The sequence below is a fragment of the Leptonychotes weddellii genome, chromosome 4, assembly GCF_054177405.1.
Source record: "Leptonychotes weddellii isolate Sample4059 chromosome 4, ASM5417740v2, whole genome shotgun sequence".
Classification (NCBI taxonomy): Eukaryota; Metazoa; Chordata; class Mammalia; order Carnivora; family Phocidae; genus Leptonychotes; species Leptonychotes weddellii.
In genome coordinates this window covers 20,154,561-20,166,222 of record NC_138372.1, presented here as the reverse complement: position 1 = coordinate 20,166,222, position 11,662 = coordinate 20,154,561, and the positions used below count along the sequence as shown (strand labels likewise).

At 46.4% G+C, this 11,662-nt stretch overlaps 1 protein-coding gene across 1 annotated transcript in view; it reads right to left on the bottom strand.

The window, feature by feature from the left end:
- Nucleotides 1-11,662, bottom strand: part of OPRD1 (opioid receptor delta 1) — a 38,965-nt gene that overhangs the window by 7,874 nt on the left and 19,429 nt on the right. The window contains exon 2 of the mRNA XM_081817918.1: nt 1,166-1,515. Coding sequence (XP_081674044.1) covers nt 1,166-1,515 — 350 coding nt within the window. The remainder of the gene's footprint in view (nt 1-1,165; nt 1,516-11,662) is intronic.

Sequence of the window (11,662 nt, the reverse complement as noted above, 5' to 3'; positions counted from 1 at the left end):
AGGGTGGTCAAAAGGCCTCCCACCAAGCCTATTCCCCTTCAACCCACAGCACGGACCCTCTGCAAACCTCCTCCTCAGGGGCCAATAGGAGTAACAGACATGAGGGCAGGAGCCTTGGGTTGTAGGCCAAATTCCGCCAATGCCTGCCACATGACCCTAAGTAAACCGCCTGACCTCTCTGATTCTGGATGTTCTTACGGTCAAATAGAGGTAGGCATCCCTGCCTTGTCCTAAGTATTTTACACATTTAGCCTCCTGTAAACTTCTCAATGCCCCATGATACACTGTGGCTCAGAGAGTGTCATTGGCACCCTGCTAAACTCCCTGTCCCACTTCCTTATGTCAAGGTGGGGCCATGTAACCAGTTATCACTAGGAAGGGATGGGCCATAACATTTCAAAGTTGGTCATGCTCTCTCATCACTCCTTCTCTGAATTCATCTGCTGGCCAAATGCCAGCGGTGGAAGATTCCAAAACCATCGTTTGGCACCCGGGTCCCTGAAGAACTGTGGAATCGAGCTTCTCCTCTGACTCACGTTAGACTGTGAGTGAGAAATAAACCTCTATACTGTTCAGCACTGAACTCTGGAGATTGCTTGTTACAGCTGCTACCCTGACTGATACAGGTAGCTACTATATTAACGACCATTCTTACTCTGAGCAAATGCACCTGTCGTCCTCTGCAGGATATTCTCTAAGGCTTGCCTTGGTCATCTGGGCCAGTGGTTTTTACACTGGGGTGGAAGGGCATTTGGGATGAGACTGCAGCTCTTATGGCCTCCATGACTCACTGGTCAGTGACACCCTCGCCCCACTGGCCATCCATCTATATCCCCTTGAGTCAGTCATCCACAAACTCCTGGCCAGCAGCTACGCCCACAGCCCAACCCTCCACAGTCTCATTCATACATTTCCTTTGGCCAGCAACCCATCTGACCACTGATGAATCATTCATCCTCACAACAGTCAACCATTCACATTCCATTGGCTGACTCCCCACACTCTCACTGGCCAGCCAGCCACACTTTTCATTGATCAGAATCCACACCTCTACCAGTGTGGACCACCCACACCTACTCTAGCAAGTGGCCTACAAACCCACAGGGGCCCCCATGCTGCCTCCTGTGGTCAGTGGCCCTGGACCACAACTTCCGCCCTCACTCACCCCGGGGGCGGGTCACAGCCATGACCATGATGGGGACACCCACACCCGAGGCCAGGACCCAGATGCAGATGTTGATCAGCTTGGCCTTGGCGGGTGTGCGGAAGTCCAGGGCCTTGACGGGGTGGCAGACGGCAATATAGCGGTCAACACTCATCATGGTGAGGGTGAAGATGCTGGTGAACATATTGTAGTAGTCAATGGAGAGCACAGCCTTGCAGAGCAGTTCCCCGAAGGGCCATGTCTCCATCAGGTACTTGGCACTCTGGAAGGGCAGCGTGCTGGTGGCCAGTGCATCTGCCAAGGCCAGGTTGAAGATGTAGATGTTGGTGGCTGTCTTCATCTTAGTGTACCTTCAAAACAAGTGTGTGTGTAATTGTTCCCATTTCACAGATTTCAGTTTCACTTAAGACTCAGAGAGGGAAATGATTTGCCCAAGGTCATGCAAAAGGTCAGGGGCAGAGGTGGGAGTAGAACCCTGAACCACCTGACTCAGCATCACCCCTTTTCACTACAGCAGATGCAAAAGGATTTCTCTGGCTGTGGCTGACTTTGGCAGAAGGTATTTTAGGAAAAGCCCTTCATCTTCTGAGGGGTACTAAGTAACATGGTTAAAAATAAAACTGGGCTCCAGAGGAAAACAGGTCTAGGTTCTAACCCCACTTCTACTATTTATTAACTGAAGGACTCTGGGCTAGTAACGTGAACTCTCTAAGCCTCTGTGCCTGTAACTGTAAAAAAAGGGGCGGGGGGGAGTGATGTTTTACTAACCTCGTATGGTTGTTGTGAAATGTAATGGGATGATATAGCACTTAGCCCTGAGCTCAAAGCACGGCAAGTGTTCAGTATATGATAGTTATTCTTCATCTATGAAGGATGAAGCTGGGGACTAGACGAGAGTGACCTGACCCTCTGGCTTCTGCCACTGACCTTTTGGAAATATGACTGGCCAGCTCTGAGGAAGGAGCTCTGCCTAGCAGACTGGCTGGGGCCTTACACCTCCTGGGGTGCCCTCTGCCGTGGACCGGGACTCCCAGTCCTTCCTGTGGTCCCCTCCAGACCTTCTTATCCCCAAGCAGCTGGACCCACCTATACATCCAACCCAGGGCATGAGCCCAGGTATCCAAGCCAGAGGTCTGCAACTGAGCCCTCCTGCACCTGAAACACCCCTCCATGCTCGACACTGCTCTGTGGCTACCTGCACCACACAGGCACCTTGTTCGGCCACCATTTCCATCATGGCCCCCTTTGTACCAGGGCCTGTGCTGGGCAGCGGACAGCCTGGAGGAGGCTGCGTGCACTGGGACACACTGTCCCAGTGCAGTGTAATCACTGCAGAAACACACAGGTACACCAAGGCAGGGATAAGGACTTCTTTCATGCCCCTAGAATGATGCGAGACACCCAGAGAAAGAAGGGTTGCATAAGCAACTCCTCAAATTTCAGAGCAGAAGGAGCCCTGAGAGATTGAGGGAAAGTGATTTTATGGAAGTGTGGTCCAAGGACTCCCTTCAGAACTCCTGGAACAGCAGATTCTTAGACCCCACCCCAGACCTACTAAATCTTAATCTTTGACAACCAGGCCTGGGAATCGTCATTTTTTTTTTTTTTTTTTTGTAGTAAGCTCAAGGCCCAACATGGGGCTTGAACTCATGACCCTGAGATCAAGAGTCGCATGCTCTACCGACTGAGCCATCCAGGTGCCCTAGAAATCTTCATCTTTAACAAGCACTACCCCCAAATGATTCTTATGGGCTCTAAAGTTTGAGAAACACTATGTGGCCTAAAGCCCATATTGAGAAAAGACAGGAAAACTGAAGCCCAGGGAGGTGGCATGACTCACCCAAGGTCACACAGCAAAAGCGGCAGAGCCAAGGCAAGAACTTAGACCTCCTGACTCCCAGACCAGTGCTCTCTCTCCACTCTACCCCCCAGGGTGGAACCACACTGCATGCCTCTACCCCTCTAGAAACCCCCTGCTACCACACCCAGCCCTGGGCACCCGGGATGTGCGGTGTTGCCATGAGAGCTGATGAATGCACACTGAGTGCCCTCAATGTGTTTTGAATGACTGAATGAACTCATACCAGCTAAGGCTATTCCTTCATGAAGGGAAGTTTTTTGTTTTTTTTGTTTTTGTTTTTTTTTTTTTTGGTCTGACTCACTCATTGTCCTCCAGGGCCAGCATCTGTCTCACTCCCTCCCCAAATAGCTGTCATTGGTCCTGGGGCTGGAGAAGCAAGAAGTTTTGCTCGGAGACAGCAGAATTTCAAGTCTCGGGAAGTCTGTCTTCAGCGGGGTGCGGGATCACAGCTGTGTGGGAGGCGGTCTCAACCCCACAGCTGACTCGTCTAATTTCGCTTCTTTTACGCAGAACAATTAGAGGCTGTTCTTTGCCTGCTATTTTGATTTGTGAGGATTCTTCAATTCCCAGAGGGGGCTGGGATGCTGGGAAGTGGGTGATGAAGCTGCTGTCGCTGGTCCAGGCGGGCTGAGAGGCACCGCACTGACTGCTGGGCAGAGCCGCAGAGGCTCCGGTCCTAACAAACCGGCCCACCCCCACCCACCCACCCCCAGCTAAACCGCTGCCAAGCCTGGCCAAATCAGACAAATCATGCCGCTCTCCTGCTTTCAACCCACTAGTGGCTCCCTGAGGTTCTCTCCGTATTCCATGAATTGGTCCCAGAACTTTCCCCTTGACGGATGGGCCTCGCCAGCGTGCCCCACCACTGGCCTCTTTGCTGTGCCTTGGACATATCAAGTCCATTCCCACCTCAGGTCCTCCAGACTGCTGTTCCTTCTGCCTGGAACCCCACACTTTGCATGGCTTGTTCCTTCCCTTAATTCAGGACTCTATTCAAATGTCACCTCCTCAGGGAGGCCACGCCTGGCCACCCTATCTAGAGTACCCCTCTCCCCACCATCTCTCTGTCTCCTTAAGTTGCTTCATTTTTCTTTATAGTATGAACCACCTCCTGACTTATACTTTTTTTCTCTCCATTTGCCTCTCTCACCCATGTATGCTCCCCAAAGGCAGGGGGCTCTGTCCATCTTGTTCCCTGCTCTGTGGCTGGGCATACCAGGAGTGCCTGGCAAACAACAGGCCCTTGATAGACACTTGTTGTATGCAGGTCTTAGTCCAGGTCTCATCAGCTCTCACGGAGACCACGCAGCTTCCCCCCCAACAATTCATCATCCAGGTAAGTCAGGGTGCTCACTACAAAAATAGATTGCTCAGGATACTCTACTGTTTACAATTCTTCCATGGCTCCCCATTGCCATCTGATTGGAAATCAAACTCCTCAGACTGGCATTCCATTGGGGTGGCCTCCATTCCCACAGTACCTTCCATGTCCAGCCACACCCGTAGTTCCGCAGATGTCCAGTCTAGCATGCCCTCCCTGCTATGGACACCCACTGCAGTGGTTTGGTGGGAATCCTTTCAACACACACACACACACACACACACACACACACACACACACACAGAGCTGCCTTTTTTTTTTTTTTTTTTTGACAGAGAGAGAGAGACACAGCGAGAGAGGGAATCCAAGCAGGGGGAGCGGGGGAGGGAGAAGAAGGCTTCCCGCAGAGCAGGGAGCCCGATGTGGGGCTCAATCCCAGGACCCTGGGATCATGACCTGAGCCGAAGGCAGACGCTTAACGACTGAGCCACTCAGGCACCCCAACACAGCTTTTTATAAAATTTTACTTCTGCCAATGTAATACAATTACATTGTGTAAAAAAGTAATGTAGTACTATAATGAAAACAGGTTCCTCACTCCTCTTTCCTGCTTCCCAGAGGCAACCACTTTTAATAGTTTTATTCTTCTGGCAATTGTCTCCATAATTCTAAATAATGTGCTTAAATGGCCATTTCCTAATTTATCAGTTTTACACAGTACATGTTGAAGTTTGTATCAGTTAAGCCAGGCTACACGGCAGTAACAAATAATCCCCAAATCTCAGTGGCTTCACACGATAAAGGTTTATTTCTCATCCTTGCAGAGTCCATTCAGTGTCTCTAGGACTATATCCCATTAGGCAATGCCAGCCTGTTTCAATCTTGTGGTTCTGCCGTCTTAACCCAAGACCTCCTTGATCACCAGAGGGAGAAGAGACAGCTGCAGGATCATCTAAGCTTCATTCTAGCAGCAACACAGCATTTCCACCTGAAGCTGAGTGACTGGACTGGTCACGTGGCCCCACCCAACTACAAGGGGTTGAGAAATACAGTCTTCTATGTGCCCAGAAGCAAGAAGAACCAGATATTAGTGAACACTAGTTAATGTCTTCCACAACCACTAATACAGTAGATGAGTATTAACTCTTACACTACCCAGCTCCACTTCCTTTCTGCATCCTTTCATATAGTTTTATCGCAACTTCTAAATTCTTAAATTAAAATTTGGGGGTTACATTCTTTCTTTTAGGCTATACACTCTTATGACTTTATATTGTCCATTGCTGAACCAAATGGTATACTATAATTACATTTATTTTCTGTACATATTTTTGTTTTTCCTGGAGTTAATAATTGCCTCTTTTTCCTTCAATTCTATGTACATATTGTTAAATCTCCTCAAACATTCTAGCAGATCTGTAAAATGCTTTGTCCACATAGTCATATAAGCTATCAGCTACTTTTATTTTCCTAGTGATCCACCTCCTGGAGCCTTTCCTCCTCCCTTTCAATTTGGGACTGGTTGCTTTCTAGACCAGCTGCATACCTGTCCTACTATGTTGAAGAACCTGCTTCCTGGTTTGCAATTCTTTTCTATCTTGGTCTATGACCTAATTTTGGTGAAACACATCTTCTAGTCACTTCCTAAAAAAGGGCACATAGGAAGTAAAATTTTTATATCTTTGCATGTCTGAGAATGTCTTTATTCTATGCTCACTTCTAATTTCCTTGACTATATATGGAATAGTAGGTTGGAAATAATTTTCCACCAGAATTTTGAAGGCATGGCTCCCTCATCTTCTAGCTTCCAGTGCTGCCACGGAGGTATCTGAAACCATTCTGATTCCTGATGATGTGTATATAATCTGTTCTCCCCACCTCCAAAACTTTTAGGATCTTCTCTTTATCCCTGGTATTCTGATATTTTGTGATGATATGCCTTAGGGTGGTTCTTTTTCATTTGTATCGGGCCCTCTCATTCTGAGATTCATGTCCTTCAGTGTGAAATATCCTCACTTCATTTCTTTGATAATTAACTCCCCTCTGCTTTCTCTGGAATCCCTAGAAAATTGTCAGTCAGATATTGGGCCTCTTGATTGATCCTTTAATTTTCTTATCTTTTCCATTTTCCATCTCTTTGTCTTTTTGGTACATCCTCTGGGAAATTTCCTTTTCATACCTCTCAACCCTTCTATTGACTTTTTTATTTTGGCTCTCATGTTTTATTTTCCCAGTGTCATTTCTTTTTCTTTTGTTATTTCTTTTTTATATATCATTTATAGCATCTTATTTCATGGATACAATATCTTCTCTTATTTCTCTGAGGATACTAATAATTTTTGTTTTGTATTTTCTTCTGCTTACTGCATTGTCTATTTGCTTCAAACATTGTTTGTCTACTTGCCCTCCCTCTTTTATCCTAGAGACTTCCTTCAAATATCTAGTGATATGTGACTAAAGGTTGATCTTTTTTTTTAAGACTTCATTTATTTATTTGAGAGAGTGAGAGAGAGAGAGAGCATGAAAAGGGGGAGGGTCAGAGGGAGAAGCAGACTCCCCGCTGAGCAGGGAGCCTGTTGCAAGGCTCAATCCCAGGACCCTGGGATCATGACCTGAGCTGAAGGCAGATGCTTAACTGACTGAGCTACCCAAGTGCCCTGAAAAGGTTGATCTTTGAGTAAAGTACTAAATAACTAATTGGCAGCCCTGTGTGTGTGTGTGTGCATGCGCACACACATGTGCACACATCAGTGTGGGGGTCCTGTCAACTGGGCAAAAACTAAGCTTTTATATTGGGGAATATCTAAATATCAGTGTCCGCATGTGTTTTCTCTGGGGCCTTGAGAAAAGAATCCTCCAACCTCCTGCTTGGGGAGCATACTTCTGGCTGTCAGGATTATGGTAGCAGAGCTGGAGGAGGGGTCTGTGGACCTCCTCCCCACTTTCCATTTGGTATCTCACTCTGACCCTTTCTGTGTCTGCTGGCCCCAAGTTCAGAGTTCTTCCAGGTTAATTTCTCAGGGGAAAAACCCTCAACCTCTTGCAGAGTGGAGGGTTACTCACCTGATTGTGCAGCATACTGGGGGGGGGGGCGGCTAAGGGTCTCAATGCTCCCTCTATAGATAATCCATCTTCTGCCCCTGTTTTCAGTCCCACACCTCACCCCTGCTCAGCCTGTTACTCCCCTTCAAATTGCTTTTCATCATCCAAATATGTGTTGATATCTCTTAAGGAACATAAACTCAGGCACAAGAGATGAAGTAATTTGCCCAAGGTCACACGACCAGTAAGTAGCAGAGCTGGTATTTAATTCAGGCTGTCTAGTGCCAACATGTGGTAATGACTTTGCTATACTGCCCCTCAGTGCATGTTACCTTCCTTCCTGTCCCCAGCCCATCCCATAGTTAGTGAAAAAGTCAAGGAATGTGAATTTACTATAGGCTGAGGTTTGTTCACTCTTCCAACAGGTATTAATCAAGTATCTGGTATGTGCCAGGCACTAAGTAAGGAATATAGGAGTAGAGATGACAGTCTAGTTTCTTAAAATTTATGGTCTTAGGGAGGGACCAGACATTGAACAAACTGCTACACTAATTAATATATAGTTACCCACTATTACTGCTCTACCATTGAAGGATAAGAACAGGGTGTAGTGATGGACACTACCCAGCAGGAGTGTGAGGGAGGTTTGTGAAAGGAATCTGGCTTATATCAGAAGGTCAACAATGGCTTCTCTGAGCATGTGAGCTATGAACTGAGTTATAAGAAGAGACATCCAGAAGGTTGCTCCTCTCTCTCCCTTTTTCTCCCCCTCTCTCTCCTTGCCAAGTGAAGACACAGCAAGAAAGTGGCCATCTAGAAGCCAGAAAGAGAACTCTCATCAGAAATTGACCATGCTGGCACCTTAATCTGCCATTTTTAGCCTCCAGAACTGTGAGAAAATAAATTTCTATTGTTTAAGCTACTCAATGTATGGTATTTTGTTATGGTAGTTTCAGCTAAGACAAGGTGACATTTCCACCAGGTTGGAAAGAATGAGAAGGAGTCAGCCAGGTGAAGATAAGGAGGTAGATTGTTTCAAGCAGAAAGAACAGCATGTGCAAAGACCCTGTGACAGGAAAGAGCTTAATGAGCTGCAGGAATGGTCAGACATTAAGTGTGACTAAATGGCAGTAAGCCCGAGAAGAAGCAACAGAAGATTCAGCAGGGAAAAGTCAGCAGGGGTCAAATCATGCACAAGAAAAAGTTTGGGTTTTATTCTGAGTGCAGCGGGAAGCCACTGGAGATTTTAAGCAAGGGAGTGATGTGGTTTGATTTATGTGTGTTTCTTAGAAGATCACTTTGACTACTGTGTAGAAGCTGATGAAGGGAAGAACAAGACTGGGTGAGAGACTGAACTTTCTGGAAAAATAAATCATTAACTGCCCCACCCCTCAAAACCCTACTGTTGGCCTCTATTTTTTTTCTATTTCAAAAAGTTGTAGATATGACATTAGACCCTTACCTTATACCATATAAAAAATTAACTCAAAATGGGGGCGTCTGGGTGGCTCAGTCGTTAAGCGTCTGCCTTCAGCTCAGGTCATGATCCCAGGGTCCTGGGATCGAGCCCCACATCAGGCTCCCTGCTCAGCGGGAAGCCTGCTTCTCCCTCTCCCACTCCCCCTGCTTGTGTTCCCTCTCTCGCTGTGTCTCTCTATAAAATAAATAAATAAAATCTTTAAAAAAAATTAACTCAAAATAAATGAAAGACCTAAATGTAAAACTATAATGCTCATAGAAGAAAACATAGGAGGAAAAGCTATATGACACTGGATTTGGCAATGATTTCTTGGATATGCCACCAAAAGCACAAAAGGAAAACAGATAAACTGGACTATATCAAAATTAAACAATTTGGTGTGGTGCCTGGGTGGCTCAGTCGGGTTGAGCAACCAACTCTTGATTTCAACGCAGGTCATGATCCCGGGATCCTGGGATTGAGCCCTGCATCAGGCTCCATGCTCAGTAGGGAGACTGCTTCCGGATTCTCCCTCTCCCTCTGCTCCTCCCCACCTCTAAAATAAATAAATAAATCTCAACAGTTTGGTGCATCAAAGGACACTATCAACAGAGTAAAAAGGCCTCACAGAATGGGATAAAATATTTGCAAATCACATACCCAATAAGGGGTTAATATGCAGCATAGATAAAGAACTTCTACAAATCAATACTAAAAAAAAAGCAAACAACTGGATGTAAAAACGGGCAAAGGACTTGAACATACATCTCCCTGAAGATATAAAAATGGCCAATAAGCATATAAAGAGATGCCCAACATCATTAGTCATCAGGAAAATCAAAGCCACAATGAGATACCACTTGACACCTATTAGGATGACTACTATCAACAAAACAGAGGGGCACCTGGGTGGCTCAGTTGGTTAAGCGTCCAACTCTTGATTTTGGCTCAGGGTGGTGGGATTGAGCTCTTCATCAGGTTCCACATTCAGTGGGGAGTCTGCTTGGGATTATCCCTCTCCCTCTGCTCCCCTTCATGCTCTCATGCTAGCGTGATGCTTGCTCTAATAAATAAATAAATATTAAAAAAAAAATAACAAGTGTTGACAAGGATGTGGAGAAATTGGTGCACTTTTGGTGGGAATATGATATGGTGCAGCCACTGTGGAAAACAGTATGGCGATTCCTCAAAAAACTGAAAACAGAATGCCATATGGTCCAACAATTCCACTTCTGAGTACATACCCAAAAGCATGAAGAGCAGGGTCTCAAAGAGGTATCTGTATACATTCAAACAAGCACTTTTCATAATAGCCAAAAGGTGGAAGCAACCCAAGTGTCTACTTACAAATGAATGGATAAACCAGATGTGGTCTATACATACAAAAGAACATTATTCAGCCTTAAAAAGGAAGGAAATTCTGACACACGCTATGACATGCATGAGCCTTGAGGACACTGAACCACGTGAAGTAAGCCAGTGACAAAAGGCGAAAAACCTCTATGATTCCACCAATAATGAGGTACTTAGAGTAGTCCAATTCACAGAGGCAGAAAGTAGAATGGGGATTATCAGGAGCAGGGGGAAGACAGAATGGGGAATTATTATTTCATGGGGACAGAGTTTCAGTTGGGGAAGATGAAGAAAGTTCTAGAGATGGGTGATGGTGATGGCTGCATAACAGTGTGAATGTGCTTCATGTACTTAAAAATGGTGAAAATGGTAAATTTTATGTTATGTGTATTTTACCACAATAAAAAAAAAGGACGTGACTAACGTGCCGTCACTGTGTGTTCCCTAAGTTGAAGAGTGTGGTGCAGGAATCCTTTAGAGCCCTTCAGATCTTGGCTCCACAACATACAGGACTGTGTGATCTTGGGTAAATCACTTCACCTCTCTGAATCTGTTTCCTCGTTGGCAATTTCAGTGTAATTGGCTTTTTAGGAGCAACACATGTGAAAGTATCGAGCTTACTGGCCAGCATATAGACAAGAACAGGCAGCCCTTTTGGGTTTTTTCCCCTGATATCGGTCTGCTTTTTTCTCATAGGGTTCCCATTGGATCCAACCCTAAGGGTGAGGACAGTAAGCCTGGTGAACCTCTATTGACTCTGAGATGCCTTGGGAAATCCTTTGCTTTCTTCCTAAGTCGAAATCCTCCATTAGGTCATCTTGAATTATGCAGCTGCTAGGGAATGTGCTCCCAGCCACGTGTCTCAGTCCTTAGGGAGGCTTCCTTCAGAAGAAGCACCAAGTGGCCGACCATGTTCATGTCACAGCTTTACGCCCATCCCATTGTGTCGGACAAGCCCCACTGGCAGGGAAGATCATCCCCACCTCAGTCCAACGGAGACAGGGTGTGCTCTGTGTCTGAAGCACGTCAAGTCCACACGTGCTCCTGGGCCTCCGGAGAGCTGTGCTCCTCAGCTGACAAGTAAGCCCCTGGTAAGAATTTTCTTCCCCAAGCAAAGCCAGGCCCCTTGGTTAGAGCGGCCGAGTGGCAGGTGCTCAGAAGGCTAAACTGTTCCCTCCTTCATGCAAGGTCTGCCTGGGACCGGTCTGACAGCTTTGGGTGGGTTGTTTGTGTTCTGTAAGCAATATTCTCTGAATATCTTTTCTTCCATGGGCCAGGCACTGTGCCAAAAACAGTGAATGCACGATTTTATTTCATCCCCACTGCAAGCCTGAGTGCTAACACCGCCCTCATCCCACAGAGGAGCTAAGGTAGATGGCGCACCCAAATTCACACGGCTGGCAACACCAACTCAGATCTGGTCTCCAGAGCCCACGCCTCCCTGTCACCTGCACTAGCTCG